Source organism: Rhinolophus ferrumequinum, chromosome 21 (genome assembly GCF_004115265.2).
Source record: "Rhinolophus ferrumequinum isolate MPI-CBG mRhiFer1 chromosome 21, mRhiFer1_v1.p, whole genome shotgun sequence".
In the NCBI taxonomy this organism is placed as follows: Eukaryota; Metazoa; Chordata; class Mammalia; order Chiroptera; family Rhinolophidae; genus Rhinolophus; species Rhinolophus ferrumequinum.
In genome coordinates, this window is record NC_046304.1 from 18,136,694 (window position 1) to 18,155,895 (window position 19,202).

General features: G+C 33.9%; 1 protein-coding gene across 1 annotated transcript in view; it reads right to left on the reverse strand.

Annotated features, from left to right (window-relative positions):
• The window catches only part of TAOK1 (TAO kinase 1), a 145,541-nt gene that overhangs the window by 41,898 nt on the left and 84,441 nt on the right, over window positions 1–19,202 (reverse strand). The window contains exons 6-10 of the mRNA XM_033089191.1: window positions 18,727–18,823; window positions 16,679–16,792; window positions 14,102–14,193; window positions 2,003–2,096; window positions 309–390 (exon numbers count right to left, since the gene is read on the reverse strand). Of these exons, the coding sequence (XP_032945082.1) occupies window positions 309–390; window positions 2,003–2,096; window positions 14,102–14,193; window positions 16,679–16,792; window positions 18,727–18,823 (479 nt within the window). The remainder of the gene's footprint in view (window positions 1–308; window positions 391–2,002; window positions 2,097–14,101; window positions 14,194–16,678; window positions 16,793–18,726; window positions 18,824–19,202) is intronic.

The following is a 19,202-nucleotide window of genomic DNA, read 5'->3' on the forward strand; positions in this document are numbered from 1 at the left end:
TATAATTATGACTCATGAATATATTCTTGTACATATAAATATTTAGCCATTTGGTACTATTTTGAATTTTTCACTATATATTTCTATTCAGCCATGGTAAAAGCAGTTAATCAATTTTGGGGGGAAAAAAAGGAAAAAACTTAGCATCTAAGAAAAGATCCAAGAGAGAACAGTATATAACATTAGTATTTTAGTAAAAACTAGCAAAGCATACTTAATACGGATTCAGAATCAAAGAGGAATAAAGCACATCCTTTAAAATAATTTCTGAGGGGTAGAAAACAGATTTAGAGTATAATAGAACTAACCTTTAAAAGTTCCTCTGATGTAGGGCGATCTTGAGGGATTTTCTGGAGGCAAGAATCTACAAAGTTGCGAAAATAATCAGACCTATTGTAAAGGAAAGTATCAAGTGAACATATTGCTATTTCCTTTAAAAACACATCCACAAATCAACTTATGTGCCTATTGGTGGGAGGGGAGATGGAACAGAAATTATTAAAAAAGCAGACATGATAAACTGTATTTCATGTAAGTCCATGAAAACCATCTAAAGCAACCAATGAATCTACTATTTTTCGAAGATAAACTTGTACAGATTATTTAAAAATCCTGCTCCCACATATTTAAGTATCATAACTTTTTCTAAATTGCAGCAAAATTAAAGAAATCAATCTTTTTCTTTTTTACATTCAAATCTAATATAACGTTCTTCTCAATTTTTTTTCTTTTTTCTCTAAGCCACCTCTCTTTCTTGTTTGCCCCTTGGATCATCTTTGTATGTAGCATGTTTCAGAACATCACTCTGCTTTAGAGGGAGTATTTTTTTATACCTGAGTATTTGGTGTCTCTGAACAAATGGATAAAACTTCCATTAAACCCAGAAAACCTATTAAGATATTTCTTAAAACATTAGAAGTCTGCAACTAAAGCGTGTTATTGATGAGAGTTCAGTGAGTAAGGCAGTTAGTAATAATTACTCCATCAACGTTTGTCTTCAATAGTCAAATATGATTTTAAGTTCTTTGTAGTCAAGAATTTTTTTTTGAATCCACAAAGTATCAAACACAGTATAAAGACAGTCTGTGTTCAATATTTATTACTCACATGTACCATACACTAAACTCTGTGCCAAAAGATTCCTTCTATATATCTTTTACGTAAGTAGCAAAAATCTATGAATGTGCCTTAATTATGTAATCTTTAAAACCTTTTTAAAAAATAAAGTATTGCTAATATATATGCATCTACTTGTAAATTTTAATATTTATTAAACATACTAGATAGTCCTCTAGAATTTTTCAAATGCCAGACACACCTGAGGAATTAATTTCCCATTAAAATTTTCTATCGCTGATAAAAATCCTAATTTTCTACAATTGTCAATCTGTTCTACATAAACTTCTTTACAGAAATAAACTTAATTTTATCAAATTAAGGAAGCACTAGGAAAAAGAACAACAGAGCACTATGAATAACAACATAATAACATACACGTATTTTTACATATTTTAGTTATAAAACATTAATTTTAATCATGGTATTTATTATATAATCAGGGTTACGTGTTCCTAAAGTTCAAAAATATATATATATAAATTTTTCTAAAAAGCAATACTTTTTGCTTCCAAGTGTCATCACTGACATATAAATGCTATAAGAAGCAGACATAATAAAGGGTAAAAATGATATAAGGGTAAAGTAAACCTACTTTATTTTATTTCATTTTATCTTTGCCAATAATTTATTTAACACAGGTTCACTGAGGGAATTTCACAAACCAAAAACATACAGGATAATGTCTCTGAACAAGCCAATAAAAACATACTCCAAAGCAATGATGGATTAATTACACTATTGTTCCAGGAAATAAACATATTTTAATATCTCTTCAGCTAGTAATACATTTTGCCTAGTTGAAATGAAATAATTTGATAATATCATTAAAATGCATTTAATTTACGTTATACAATGTTGACTAATATATCTTAGCAATACTCACCATTCATTAGACTGTAGTGTAGGGGATTCATTTTGGGCTATGTGATATAAGGCACTCATTGCATTCATATTAAATAAAGGAGGCTTCCTTTCCGCTGTAAGAAAAAAACTTGCCTATTAAAATACGTTCCTGTTAAATAGGGGCACACAAGTATTGTTAAAGTTATTTTTTATTTTTTAAATAATCTCAAACTTAGCAAAAAAAATTACAAGTAGAGTTCAAAGAATGTTTTCAAGTGAATAGAGCAAATTGCTGACCCGATGCCTCACCATTCCTAAATACTTCAGTAGTGTTTATTTCCTATAAACAAGAACATTTTACTAAAGAACCATAATAAATCCATTAAATCAGGCCATTAATACTGATAAATGACTACCATCTAATCCTCAGACCTCATTCAAGTTTCAATCAAATGTCAAATAATACCGTTGGTAGCAAAAGTGAGCTTTGATCATTTGCATCCTTCAAGGAAATTGTTCATTTTATATAAGTTAAATTTATTAACGTAAAATTGTTCATAATATATCCCTATAATCCTTTTAATATCTTAAAAATCTGTAGTAATGACACCTCTCATTCTTGATATTGGTAATTAGTGTCTTCTTTCTTTTTTTCTGATCAATCTGGCTAGAGGTTTATCAATTTTATTAATTTCCTCAAAGAACTAGTTTTTGACTTCACTGATTTTCTCCAGTTTTTCCTATTTAATTGATTTCTCCTTTGATTTTTAAAATTCTCTTTCTTCTGTTTATTTTGGGTTGAATTTGCTCTTCTTTCCCTAGTCTTTTAAAGTGAAAGTTGAAGTCATGACATTGACAATTTTTAAGATACAATACTTTTGAATGTCCCTCAATATGGGTCTTATGATTAAATTTGGGTTATACATGTTTGGCAGGAATATCACAGAAGTAAATGTTATGTTTTTCTCATTGTATTCTATAAGGCAGCGCATGATTTTGAACGGTCTTGTCATTGATGGTCACTTTCATCACTGAAGGCTGTGTCTGCCAGGCTTCTTCATGGAAAAGCTTCTCTTTTTTTCCTTTGTATTTAATAATTATTTTGTGAGAAGGTATTTTGAAGATCTATAAATAAACTGTTTTTCATAAAACTTTCATCTTATTCTTTTATTTATTGTGTGGACTTGTAGATTTTAATTTTATCCAATAAACTAAACTCTGACAAAGGTAGGTACAGGAGAATCATCCATGATATGGGACAAGGCTCTCCAGTTACTCTCCCACTTGGTCTCCCAGATCAGAATGACAGTCTGTTCAGAGGAACAGCGGAACATGGCATTCAGGTATGGAGGACTAAAACTCTGGCCTTGATCCTATAGGTACAATGGTTCAGTATCCATGGCAGCTTTATGGAACATACTATGGTGAATAATGAGGATCTACTGTACTTGGAGAAGGAAAATCAGTGAAGAATACAGAGAGCCCAAGTAAAGTGGTTCCCAGTGAGAAAAGTTTCCAAATGGAGATATTGGTCAACTTGTCAGGTACAGTAGCGAAAGCAGGGAGGAAATGTTGGTCCTGTCCTGCCTCCATCACCACCCTGGAGAAGGCCTCCTCACCTCCTGCCTGGACAAGTAGGAGGCCCCATCACCTCCAAGAGGCAGGCCCCTTTTGCCTACCTCTATAAATAAATATAGCCTTGAGACTTGCCGGAGCAGAGTATGCATTCCTTCTTAGGAATATAATGAGAGGAGAAGGGCTCCTCTCCTCTGCTATAAAAAAGAGGAGGAAAGGAAAATATAAAGCAGTAGATGACAGAGATGAGCTGACTGAAAAAGGAGGGTTCTGAGGTATCTACACTTTCTCAGTACAGGACCTCTTTACTTTCCCAGAGGTGCACAGCAAGCACGGTCTGGATTGCAACATAGACATTTTAGCCAGGAATCAATAGAAAAGAAAACATCTTCTGATGAATTCCAGGTTGAATGTGGCTAAAAGGAAAGGAAGTCATAACTCTCCCTGGTTTTAAGATGACTTGATGCAAGGTGAACTCAACTTCTCCTGTGATCAGACTCCACGGTCATGGCACACTTCCACCACCTGGTGACCGCACACTTAAATTGCAAAGCCTGCTTTTAGAAGCCTGGGAGAAATCCTTTGGGTGAATGGAGAAAACCACTGAAATGAACTTATAGCAAACATTTGCTAATTCTTTTTTACCTAGAAATAATGCGTTGATAATTCTAGACCAAAAAAACCCCCCCTATAATCTGTTACTATCATTTATCTTGATGTGCAAAATGCCTCCTACTTGAGCAGTGAGAAAGTTTGGGTGCTGGCTTCTGTCTTTTTGACATGGTCCCATCATTCCTTGATCACCTCATTGCTTTCTAGCACAGTAAGATGCTCCAGGTTCATCTGGTACTTTCCCTACTTCAGACACTGGATCAACCATTTCTCTAAAGACGCATGGCAATAGATGTGCTCAGTTACTGAAGTGTCACTGCTCTTAGATCCTCTCAGTAGATAAAGTTAGGGAACACACACATGCACACAATATACTTATATACATACCTGCGCATTAAACATCTATATATGTTTATTGAAAACAATTGCACTCGCTACAATATCTCAAATCCCATCCAATACAATAATATCTATTCTAGTTTTCTCTTTCCATTATTTGTAACACCTTTCTCTGACAGTGAAAAACCTTGTTCTCATTATCCTTAATATATTTTATTTGATAAACTGCCCCCGTATGTAACTAGTCTCCCATCTTTGCTACCACCCTTTCTCCCGAGTTCCCCCTTTCTCTGCTGAAGTTTTGAAACCCCAATATAAGTCACTCTACATTGTGAATATCTTCATCCAGTTTCTGGTACCTGACCCAAACTGTAGTGAAGCCCTCCTCACCAGTACTTATGAGGGAAGCCCTCTTCTTTTTGATGTGGCACTGCCACTGTGTCAGGACAACCCTCACAATGGACGTTCTCTTTAAGACTCTGACCCTATACAATAGGACACTGTCCCTGTTGTCACCTCCTCACCCCATTGGGCTCTGACACCCCATGCTGAGCCATCTCTATGTAAAAATGCCTCAGTCAGCCCACTAGGATTCTGAATCTCCAAACTTGACTGCCCACCTGCATGGATACCCTCATCAGATTCTGTATCCACATACCAGGCTATTCGTCTGTGGGAACTCCCTCCTCTAATCACACGACTCTGACACTCCATCTGGACTACCATGGCTCACCAGCTACACAGTTCGGGAAGGGGACAGAGTTACTGATGAAATTCTAAATGAATGAAATAACTTGTTTTTTTGATAATTTATTAAAGTATTTTAGTCTTTTAATGTTGTTGTACCATTTTTAAATGGTGTACCATCAATATATCAATCTGGAATATGCCTTTTGACTTTGTCATTTACTATAAAATTGAACATCTCTCAATTTTGTCAAAGAACAGTGAGCTTAGCTAAAAATCATAGAAGAGATTTATTACCAAACCTAAAATGTGGACTTCGGTGAATTCAACTGACACTTTCTATCTCAAACTCTTATAAGCTACTATACTATTATGATTTAAACACAATTTATTGTTTTTAAGTTAGAGAACCTATTCCTATTATCTTGCACGTCTCTCAAACATCTCTATCTATAAATGTGGATTGCTTCTGTAAAATTAAATTCTGAGTTGATTTTTGTGTATGGTGTAAGATACTGGTCCAGTTTCATTATTTTTATGTGGCTGTCCAGTTTTCCCACCACCATTTATTAAAGAGACTGTCCTATCCCCATTGTATATTCTGAGCTCCTTTGTCATAAATTAATTGACTATATATTCGTTATTTCTGGGCTATTTCATTCAGTTGATCTATGTGTCTGTTTTTTTATGCCAATACCATACTATTTTCATTACTATACTTTTCAAATATAGTTTTAAATCAGGAAGCATGATGCCTCTAGCTTTGTTCTTCCTTTTCAGGGTTGCTCTGTCTATTCAGGATGTTTTGTGGTTCCATACAAATTTTAGGATTGTTTATTCTATTTCTGTGAGAAATGCCACTGGAATTTTGATAGGGATGGCACTGAATTTGTAGATTGCTTTGGGTAATATGGACATTTTAACAATATTAGTTCCTGTACTGAGCACAGAATACCTTTCCATTTATTTGTGTCCTCTTCAATTTCTTTCATCAATGTCTTAAATAGTTTTCTGTGTGCAGGTCTTTCACCTCCTTGGTTAAATTTATTCCTAAGTATTTCTTTTTGATGTGATTAGAAATGGGATTTTCTTCTTAATTTATCTTTCTGATAGTTTGTTATTCGAGTATAGAAATGCAATTGTTTTATATATTGATTTTGTATCCTCTAATTTTACTGAATACATTTATTAGTTATAACAAGTTGTTGGTGGAATCTTTAGAATTTTCTATATATAATATTATGTTATCTGCAAACAGTTTTATTTCTTCCTTTCTGATTTTGGATGCCTTTTATTTCTTTATTTTGCCTAACTTCTCTGGGTAGGATTTCCAATATTATGTTGAATAAAAGTGGCAAGAGTGAGCATCCTTGTCTTTTTCCTGATCTTAGCGGAAAACCTTCTAGCTTTTCACCATTGAGTAAGATGTTAGCTGTGGGCTTGTCATATAATGGCTTTTATTGTGTTTAGGTACATTCCCTTTACACCCAGTTTGTTGAGAGTGTTATAAATGGGTGTTGAATTTTGTCAGATGATTGTTCTGCATCTATTGAGATGATTATAAAATTTTTACCTTTCATTGTGACATTGATTTATTTGCAGATGTTGAACTATCCTTGCATCCCTGAATAAATCCTACTTGATCATGTTACATGATCTTTTTAATGTATTGCTGAATTCAGTTTGCTAATATTTTGTTGAGGATTTTTGCATCTATGCTCATCAGGGAAATTGACCTGTAATTTTCTTTTCTTAGCGTGTTCTTGTATGGTTCTGGTACCAGGATAATGCTGGCTTTGTAAAATGAATTTGGAAGTGTTCCCTCTTCTACTTTTTGAAGAGTTTGACAAGAATTGGTATTAAGTCTTTAAACGTTTGGTAGAGTTCACCAGTGAAATTATCTGGTCATGGACTTTTGTTTGTTGGAAAGTTTTTGATTGCTGATTCAATCTCTTTATTAGTAATCATTGTGTTTCGATTATCAATTTCTTCATGATTCAGTCTCGGTAGGTTTATTTCTTCTAGACAATCCAATTTGTTGGGGCATAATTGTTCATAATATAATTGACCCTTGTACAACAGGAGTTTGAACTGTGTGGGTCCACTTATACAAGAACTTTTTTCAATAAATATGTTGGATATTTTTTTCTGGAGATTTCCTTACTACCGTGAAGCAATCGTATCAATTACACTAGGTTACCATAAAGCAATTATACTGCTTAGTCTTTGTTATTGATGCATGGATCATTATACTTGTAAATAAATATCCATTTCTTTTTCATATTATTTATACATTTTTGATGTCTAATATTAGTAACATGTATAACATCTACAATGTTTTGTATCATATTAGACAATACTGATGCAGGTACTAACAGAGGATTCACCTTCTAAACAGATGACATAAAGTATTGATAAATACAGTATAGTACTATAAATATATTTTCCTTATGATTTTAACATTTTTTTCTCTAGCTTACTTTATCATAAATATACAGTATATATCACATATAAAATATGTGTTGACTATTTGTTATTGGTAAGGCTTCCAGTCAGAAGTAGGCTATTATAAGTTTTTGGGAAATCAAAAGCTATACCTGGATTTTTGACTACGTGGGCGTTGGCACCTCTAACCCTCATGTTGTTCAAGGGTTAACTGTAGTCTGTAATGATCCCATATATTTCTGTGGTATCAGTGGTAATGTTTCCTTTCACTTCTGATTATATTTGAGTCCTTTTTTATTTCTTGGTGAGTCTAGCTTTGTCCATTTTTTTTTTTTCTCAAAATCACTTAGTTCCACTCATCTTTTCTGTTGACTTACTCTGCATTTCATTTATTTCCACTCTGATCTTTATTTCCATCCTTCTACTAACTTTGGGCTTAGTTCTTTTTCTAGTTCCTAAAGGTGTAGAATTAGGTTATTTGGGATCTTTCTAATTTCTTCATGTAGGCATTTATCACTATGAACTTCCCTCTTAGAACTGCTTTTGCTGCATCCCACATGTTCTGGATGTTGTATTTCCATTTTCATTTGTCTTGAGACTTCTTCTCTCTTTTGATTTCTTCTTTGACCGATTGGTTGGTTGTTCAGTAGCACGCTGTTGTTTTAGTTTGCCCCAGTTCTCTTCCCTTCCCATAGACCACAGACCACTCTCCTGGCCAGCTCTCTCCCTCACGTTTGAGGGACCCCTTGGGGTTCCTCATTTAGTCAGGACTTTGCACATCCAGGGGCTCGAGGTCCCAGGGCTACGCCTCCCTTTCCAACCTCGCTGGCTCCCAGTGCGGTGGCAATGGCAGATTCTGTAACCTGACCTGAGTGCCCTAAGACTCGGGCACTCAGCGCGCCTCCCACTCAGCGAACCTCCCACTCAGCGTGCACAGGAAACCGGGCTACCCTGTTCTGTCCTGTGATCTGTACCATGACCGGAAGTCTTGACCCTGCGCCCTCCGTCGGGTCGGCCCCTCCCCTTCCTTCCCCTGCCTCCACCCACAAGGTCTCCACGTGCCTTGAGGCCCTCACAGACCCCCACTCCTCGTGGCCTTGGAGATGAGGGGCTTCACAATTCGCCCCTGCTGTCCCCAGACACCACTTCCAACCCCAGATCTTGCGGCCTGGCCTCTCTAGCTCGGGCTAGGCTGTGGCTGTCCAACCCCTCCCCCACAGGAAGTGTCCGTTCCTGGTCAATTTCCCCTAGTCGGCGAACATGGCGGCCTCTCTAGGAGCGGCTGTATGCGCGGAAACTCGTTGCGTCAACCCTGGGCTGAGTGACCCCCGCGATGAGGAAGGGGAAGACCAGGTGCCCTGGAGCCGCGGGAGAGGCCAAGGCAGTTTGTGTGCCTATGTCGTAGGGCCACCGACCATCTAAGGGGTATGTCCTTTGGAATTCTGCATTCTGTGACAGTGGCCACGGGCGAGGAGAACCAGCGAGACCAAGGTAAGAAAGGAGGGAGGCTTCCGGGCGCCAACCAGGGAGGTACGTACCTAGCTCTCCTCTGCGCCAGGGCCTCAGAATCGGCTCCCACCCAGCCTCAGAAACCTGAACAGACCCTCCCCCCCATTGAGACTCCTGAATCTGGGATCCCCCTCCCCCCAATTCCACTGCCCCTCACCACAGCATCCACCTCCATTTCTCCTTGCTCCTTCCTTTCCAGTAGCGTGTTGTTTAATCTCCATATATTTGTGAAGTTCCAGTCTTCTTCTTGTAATTGATTTCGAGTTTTGTACCATTGTGGTTGGAAAAGATGTTCGATTATTTCCAATCTTCTTAGATTTGTTAAGACATGTTTTTGTGGCCTAACTTATGATCTATCCTGGATAACATTCCATGTGTGCTTGAGAAGAAGGTGTATTTTGTTGCTTTTGGTTGGTATATTCTGCATATGTCTGTTAAGTCAATCAGGGCTAAGTCTCATTTAAGGGCAATGTCTCCACTGATTTTGTCGGGATGATCTATTGATTGATGAAAGTAGGGTATTAAAGTTCCTTACTATTATCATTGTATTGCTATTTCTCCCTTGAGGTCTGTTAATATTGTTTTATATATTTAGGTGCTCCTATGTTGGGTACATAAATATTTACAAATGTTACATCTTCTTGTTGGATTGACTTTTATTGTTATGTAATGCCCTTCTCTGTCTCTTATTACAGTCTTTGTTTTAAAGTCTATTTATCTGATATAAATGTAGCTACCCCAGCTTTCTTTTGGTTTACATTTGCATGGAGTATTTTTTTCCGTCCCTTCATTTTCAGTCTTTGTGTGTTCTTTTATCTGAAGTGGGTCTCTTGTAGGCCTCATATAGGTGAGACTTACTATTTTTTTTATCCACTTAGATACTCTATGTCTTTTGAATGGAGAATTTAGTCCATTTACAATTAATTTATTGATAGCTATGTATTTACTGCTATTTTGTTCATTGTTTTCTAATTCCTTTGTTCCCTTCTTCTCTAGCTGTCTTCCTTTATGATTTGATTTTCTGTAGTGGTATGCTTACAGTCCTTTCTCTTTCTCTTTTGTGTGTTAACTATAGGTTTTTGCTTTGTGGTTATCATGGGGCTTACATAAAACAACTTATATTTATAATAGTCTATTTTAAGTTGATAACTAAAGTTGAAAGAATTTTAAAGCTCTGCATGTTTTTTATTCCCCACACCCCCCTTGTTTTTGTTGTCACAATTTACATCTTTTTATTTGTGTATCCATTAACAAATTACTGTTGTTATAGTTGTTTTTATTTTCTTTTTACTCCTTCATATATTTCTGAAATTTAATACCCTTAACATACACTTTTATAATCAGAAAAAAATAGTAAATTTTATTTTTATAAAGGCAATTGTATAATTATGCACATAGCCTGAAGAACAACAAATTAGGGATCTTTTTCATCAGATTTATTGCAAACAAACATACAAACTCATCTATGAAAAATCCTGCAGTTTTAAGATTTCTTGGTTGTTAATACATAAATTATTTCAATCTTTATGATAACAAAAGTATGAGTGCATCATATTTATTTAGATCTACATTTATCAAAACCAAGGATAGTACAATTGATTTGCTTGTTTTCTTACCTATAAGGAAATAATTTGCTTTAATTCATATCCCTGTTTAAAAAAACATATAACAGATATATTTCCCAAGACTGCAAATCTAATTTGCATTGAAAATCTTGCCTCTAGACCTGTATTATCTAACAGGGTATCCACTAGCCACATGTGACTATTTAAATGCAAACTTATTTAAATGAAATAAAATTTAAAATTTAGTTCTTCAGTTGCACTAACATTTCAAGTCCTCAAAAGCCATGCTATATAGAACATTTCTGTCCCTGCAGAAAGTTTCATTGGCCTGTGCTACTCAAGACTTTTCCCGAAACCAGAATCTGTCTTAAAACATAGTTCCTGACTTAGCACTTCATAATTCAAAACATGTGTCAGTAAAATCTTAAAAAGTGATTATGACAGATTTAAAATGTTGAAAATGACAAATGTATGCCAAAACTCTACTGTGTTACTCATTTAAAATTATGTAAAGGGAGTCACATCTTGTGAGGTTGCTTTGTTATAAGTCTAAAAACTCTCACTGTGAAGGAATTCCATTTTATGAACTATAATCAAAAGCTAGAAAGCCTAGAAAAATAAGCCATTTCACAAAAACTGCATAGTTCAGACATTTTTTTCTGAGCAGTAAAATTAGCCAATTAATACTGTCTAATCAACTAAATATTAAAATACACCAATGATATCTAACAGGACCATTAATGCAATTTCACTATCACCAAGGGGCACAGTATGTAAAAATACCCCATCGGCAAAGTACATTAACCAGCTTCTCTACATTTATACCCAGGTTTCTGAAGAAATTAACTAGGATCTACTAGTAAGAAGAATCAAGGGTAAAAGAATAGAGTTCAAACACTTAAACATACTTTGAAATGAAAGAAACATTTTATAAACCTCAAATTGAGACCAATAGATCAGAAGAGAATGAAATTATGATAATCTCCAAACCTCTGTTTATCGATGTTGTCAACCTTTAAATAAATATGATACAAAGCCTGAAGGGAATGGTTAATGATATAGGAATTCTAACAAAAGCAAAAATATTTAAAGATTACTTTGGAAAAATGCTAGACGTAAGAAACAGTCTGGTTACAATGGATATTATAATTTCCTGTACTGTATATTGATAAGCTTTACTTTTTTTTTTCATGTTTTGCAAATGGTAAGATTTTATTCTATTTTATAGCCAAGTAATACTCCTTTGTATGAATGTACAACAGTTTCTTTATCCAATTATCTATTGATGGGCATTTTGGTTGTTTCCGTTTCTTGGCTAATGTAAATAGTGCTGCAATAAACATAGGGGTGCATATATATTTTTTAAATTAGTGTTTTGGATTTCTTTGGATGGATACCTAGGAGTGTAAATGCTGGGTCATAAAGTAGTTCCATTTTCAATTTTTTGAGGTCCTTCCATACTGTTTTCCGTAATGGCTGCACCAATCCATAATCCCATCAACAATGCACAAAGATTTTCTTTTCTCCACATCCTTGCCAACACTTGTTGTTTGTTGATTTATTGCTGATAGCCATTCTGATAGGTATGAGGTGGTATCTCATTGTGTTTTTAATTTGCATTTCTCTAATGATTAGTGATGTTGAGCATGTTTTCTTATGTCTGTCTGTTGGCCATCTGCATGTCCACTTTAGAGAAATATCTCTTCATGTCCTCTCCCTTTTTTTAATAGGGTTATTTTTTTTTTGGCAGTGAGTTGAGTTTTTAAATAAATTTTTTATATTAACCCCTTATAGATGTATCATTGGCAAATATCTTCTCCCACTCAGTAGGATGCCTTTTTGTTTTATTGATGGTTTCCTTTGCTATGAAAGAAATTTTTAGTTTGATATAGTCCCACATGGTCTGTTTTCTTTCTCCTGACTGTGATGGAATGCAGCAAGCACTGTTCCTGGGAGCTTCCCGCCATTATTGACACGTGGTCTTTCTCACTTGCCTTGTCCCTCTTGGATCCCCTCTTCCAACCCTAGTGCTGGACCCAGTTTTGCTTTTCTACTCTCTCCTTTCTCTTGGGCTCTTCTCAGAAACTTCACATTTTTCCCTCTTAGGTTTGCACAACGTTTTTGTTTTCTGTTTTATCTTCTCTTTCGAAATCACACACCCTTTTAAGTGTGTTGTCGGAGAGTGGGTAGGCATTCCAGGATGTAGGAAAAAAGCCTCGTGAACAAAGCCAAGCAGGCCAAGCATTTATTAAAAGAAAATATAGTCCCAAAATGCAGTACATAAGTGCAGGAAAAAAGTGACTGCCGATAAGCTTTACTTTTATTTTACCTCAATTTCCCTACTTGTTTTAGAAAACTACTGACAAACCCTTGTTGATAATGATTTATCAAAATTACACATGAATTTTACTTTTAATATGTTATTTTCCATCCTTGGTCACTACTAAAATGGTTCAAACAAGTATCCCCAATATTTCCCACTTTTAAATAAAGTTTAATGGAATAGTCTTGTAAGATGGATAAAAAGGAAGAGATATTGGACTGATGGCGGGAAGCTTGAGGGAATCAAGAGCAAGAAGATAGTCATCATTTTTAATTACAGTGACAGTTCAATTACCCACCTGGCTCGCTTACAGCGGGAATGTTAGTCAAGTTATGATGGTCTACTGCCTCAAGATTAGTTCCATTTATGGACAATATAAAATGTGTGCATAAAATCAAACTGCTACAATATGGTATGCCGCCTGACATCTAATTCTCATACCTAATTCAAGGTCATAAATATACTAGGTAGGGGTAATTCATGAATGCTTTACAGACTTTCTATAGATGATAAATCTAGTAATTAGAGACATATTCTAGGTGTTTAACAAGTACTCATTAATGTTAGACATAGATACGTCAAACAATACTACAGTGGAAAATTATTTTAGACCTAATTTAACAGAGCAAATATACCTACCATACCTACCATATATATATATATTCATATTTATATTTATATTTATATTTATATAAAAATTATATTTATATATATTTATATTTATTTTATTTATATTATTTATTTTATTATTTATTTATATTTGTATATTTATATATATTATATATATTATATTATTATAATTATATTATTTATATTATTTATTATTTATTTATATTATTTATATTATTTATATTATATTTTATATATTATATATTTATATTTATAAAAATATATATTTATATTTATATTTATATTTATATTTATATTTATATAAAAATTACCAGATCACCAAAGTGAAAAATTTAATAAATTTATTGCTCCCCATAGTAACTGACATAAAAAATGAAAACCTATAGTTTGCTACAGAAATTGAGGTAAAATATTGATCAAAACTTACTACATGGTAATAAAAAAGAATACTTACCTAATTCAATACATGTTATTCCAAGAGACCATACATCTACTTTGCCATCATACTGTCCTTCATCCATGGCTAAAATTACTTCTGGGGCCATCCTAAAACACAAAATGTCATTTAAATTCCAGTAAAAAAAAAATGTATACTATTCATTAAAAATATAATGACCATCTATCTACATGGAGAACACCTGTGTAAATTGCAGACAATATATATCTAGACATAAGAATTTTTATAATGGGAAATGAATGCAATATAGGTTGCAAGGTAAATATCTACCATTGCACAGAGGGTGTGAGACTCATTCTCACCATCTGTCATGATCATATAACAGCATCCTAAAGGAAGGATGCCCCAGAGCAGGGCTGTATTCTGCATCTGTTCAAGTTTGCAGATCTAATATTGTATATCCTTTAGGCCAGTGGTTCTCAAACATTTTGGTCTCAGGATCCCATTACAAAAGTCTCATTTTTGCTAGAAAAAACGAATCCTATCATTGGCACTAAATGCCAGCAGTTATTTTCCTTAAAGTGACCAGTTCATTCCATTTATTTCACAAAATACCTGCCACAATAACCAAAACTGAACAATAATAGTTTGTCAGTTTTTCTTTCAAATAAGAATAATGTTCTGTGATAAAAGTTGCTAGGGCAGCTCACAACTAAAACAATCAGACAATTATCAAACTTACAGGTGTCTTGGTTATAAAATGAAACAATAATTCATGTCTTCAACTAGAAGATGGTAGTTGATGGTACTTTTAACCTTACACTTCATTTGCATTTGGTGTTAAGCACAGATAGACACTTAATACACTTGCTGACTGCTTCAATAAGGCTGTAAACAGGTACCCCTGTGTGTATGTATGTGCACCCATACATGTGTGCATGTAAAGACATAAATATGTGTCTGCTTCCTGTGTTCCAGATACACCATATACAAATTAACAAATATAAACTTTCAATTGTCAATAACAGGGTGTTTCCAATGTGTTCTTTAAGATGTTGAAGTAAGTTTGGGAAATTACTAAGTTAAACAAAAATTAAACTAGTAGTTTTGTTTTTTATTGTAAAACTTCCCAGGACCTTCTTAATATCTAATATGAATCATTAATTTCTAAAGAGGGGAGCCATTAAGAAATGTTATTTGCTCACAGAACCCTTTTTTTATACATGGGAAGGGGACTCTATTTAAACTAGAGTCCACATAAAAACATGTTTGGTGTTCTAGAGCAGTGGTCTTCAAAATTTTTTTAATCCATTTACCTCCAATGAATTTATTAAAAGATATGTATCCCCATGCACATTTTTGAGTTGATATCTAAGTTTTATAAATTTAATAGTTGCAAGGATAGTTGCACTGCATACACACATATGTACACACACATATAGTATATTGTATATGTGCTTTAAAGACATTTAAAACTAGAAGCTGCAGAATTAGCTCAATTTATCAAATACACTGCCATGTAACTTAATTAGCAAAGCTAGTCTTCATGGTCATATCAATCAGTCAAATCAGAATCATTTCTGCCAGAAAAAGTCTGAATTCATTTTTCAATACAAATAACATGTTAATGTGTACCCATGACAACCATTTCAGTTATGAATTCTACACTAGAAAAAAAGAAGAGAGAAAATAATTGGGGAGAAAGAAAAAGTAAGGGGTAAAAGGAAGGGAAGGGAGATGACTGGAAAGGCACAAGGCCTTACCAAGAGTTCGTGTCCCGACTCTCAATATTTCTCATAGATGCTAGATATTTTGTAATTGTCCCTCTGGTGTAGCTTTGAGGCTTTTACATCCCAGAGCAATCCATCAATGTAATTTTATCAGGATGACTAACAAGCCTTTCTTTTATAAAGCAGGAGAAAGGAGATTTGAAAGGTACGTGGGGAAAAAAAAAGAGTAGTGGACCTAAGACACCACTCACAGCATACACAGAGAAAGAGGACACATATGGATAGAAGTTGAAGATCTGGAAAATCATTCCCTTCAATTTTGCTTACACTAATATTGAGTTACTTATGGTTAAAATTAGATGATGTCTAGAATTTACTTCAAAATAACTTAGGGGGTGGAGAAAAAGGGAAGAGGAGTGAGTACACAGGCTGGGACGAGAGAATGGTATGTGAGCCTTCATTATACTCTTGTGAATGTTTATATAAACTTGAAATTCTCCATGTTTTAAAAACATAACCAAAACTCCAAATTAGCTACCAGTCTTGAGGTATTCTTAGTCTGAAGATCACTGATACACAGTAAATATAAACCTAGAGAAAACACAGATTTCCACTTAGCATTTCTGTCTTCTCCCCACTTCAATTTTACTGAATTTTTTTCAGTCCCACACCCAATATGTGATACAGATAACAATAGGAAAGAAAATACAGGGAACAAACGAAAAAACAGGAGATGCAAAGGAAGCACTCCAAACCTATATTTGAAATTAACTGTAATGCTTAAAGTTAAAATGTCCAAAATAGCATTATATTTCCAGGAAAAAGATAAGACATCTGAAAAAAGTACAACCACACATTGCCTATTTCAATTATGAAGATTAGTACCAGATAGGACTATTCTTACCAATATGGTGTTCCCACAAAAGAATTGGCAGGAGATGCCATGGAAGCAGATCCAAAGTCGGCAAGTTTCACTTGACCTGGTTCTGTCAGAAGAATATTTCCTGCTTTGATATCTCTGGGTTTAAGGAACACAGAAAATTATTTCTTTTTTCTTCATTAGACTGTGTTGAATATGATTTTTTTAAAAATCAAACAAAAATTTGTAAAGTAGAGAAGAAAAAATCAAAATAATTAAGTTCTAGGATAATCTCTTAATTGGGATGGTAAGAATTAAGATCCAAATTAGAAAACAAAAAATACAGAATTCATATAAATATACAGGAACAATTTTCTAAAAAAGAAGACAAAAACAGCAGTAAAAACAAAAGATAGAAAATAGGTAATTGGAACATATAGTCTACATTTAAGTTCCTGTTTATTGGTACAAATAATGGTTTTAAAAATAGAATTCAATTAGCTGACCACTTCATAATTGTAAGATTTCTGAGTACCCCACTTAATGTAAAAAAAGAAATTCAGGTCCCCAATTTTTTTCATTAAGTTTTTTTTGAAGTTTAAGTATAGTTGGTATATAATCTTACATTACTTATATGTTTCAGGTATACAATATAGTGATTCAACATTTTTATACCTTATAGTGTGATCACCCCACTAATTCTAGTAAATATCTGTCACTGTGCAACCTTATCACAATATTATTGACTATGTTCCCCTTCCCCTTTTCACCCATCCCCACACCCTCCTTTCTGGTAATCATCCTTTTGGTCTCTGTTTCTATGAGTATTTTTGTTTTGTTTAGATTCCACATATAAGTGAAACCATAGGGTATTTGTCTTCCTTTGCATGACTTATTTCACTTAGCATAATACCCTCTTGTCACAAATATGCCCCCAATTTTTAAAAAAGGATTATTTTTATCATTTCCAAAACTTAGCGTAATTCTTATAACTTAACATGAAATGAAAATTGACACACGTGATAATGTAATATCAATGATTCCAAATTTACTTTCAAGCTTACTTTTCTAAAATCAGCAAACATACTATCCACACAAACTAAGAAAATTACGGATATTTATATAATAGGATTATATGTCCAAAGGGTACCATAATATACTTAACCTTTCCAAAAAAAAATTATTTCTAAGCACTTGTCGATTCTCACTGTAGTATTGTAACAGATAATTCTAAATCTATTTTCCTTCCGTTTGTTTTCTAAAATCAGAGATGCACTTTGAAGTTAAGAAAACCTTAGGTTCTAATTCCATCCCTTCTATCCACTTATTTATTGCTAGCAAGTGGGTTTCTCTTGGACTTTACTATCCTACCTAAAAAAAGATAACCTATTAACTCATACTAACTCTACTATATAGTTTCAATATGTATTGCCTGGTTCACATATATAATCGAAAAATGTTAATTTCCTTCTAAAACAGGCAAAACCAGTACCAATGCTAAAAATTATCATAAAATGATATAATCGTAAAGTTTCTATTTATTATCAAGTATTATCAAGGATTAATACTCAAAAGTATAAAGAGTCTTAAGTAGCCTTTATATGCCCATGTCATGGAATCAATGGAACTAATCTGGCATATGAGTTACCAGGAAGACAAAAGATTTGGTTTAGTTTTAGTCTAATCTATCCGGCTTTGTGAACGTTAGGAAATTGGTCACAAGTTGGGGCATCAGTTTCTTCATCTGTAAAAGTTAAAAAAAGACTACATAATCCCTAATGTCCTTTCCATTTTGCAAATTAAATAATTCTATAAATTTCTACTCCAAATCTATAAAATGCACATACTTCAGCATAAGTATATTTCAGAAAGCCCAGCAGCATGTGTAGACAAAGATAAAAATTATCCAGAACAAAGAGACCAAATATGTTCTCTTTTAAAGCATGGACAATCTAAAAAATAGGAGTTTGTAAGATACTGAAAGCTTTTATTTGGCTATAACCAACGAAAATTTAAGGGTTAATGAGTTCCAGTGTTGAAAAATGTAACGAGCTATTTGCTTGTTAATATATGATAAATTTCGAAGTGCTTACCTATGTATCATGGTATGAGAATGTAAGTAGGCTAATCCCTGGAGAGCACCATGTGTAATTGCTGCTATTTCCACTTCTTGTAATGGCTTTTTGTGAACTTAAAATAAGAATTTATTTGAAAATAATTATTACATAGAACATTTTTGTTTTAAAAAATAAATATACATGTCTAATATATGGGGCAATTTTAAACACATTTAGCAAGAAGGGATTTGCTTCCCAAGATAAAACAAGGGTATTGAACGTTATAACTAGTATACAGTTGTGCCTAGCTGTATAGCTCACAGCTGATTTTCTCCCAAACTAACAACATACAACAATTATTTGGTGATTATAAAAATAAAAGTAACAAAAGAGAAGTTCTCCCTTTATTCTCAAATATCTTCATTCTGAACAGAAGGAACAGATCAAGCTGAATGACAAAGAATGCAGAAAAATGCTTGTTAAGTCATAATGAGAGAAAATTCACCTATTTT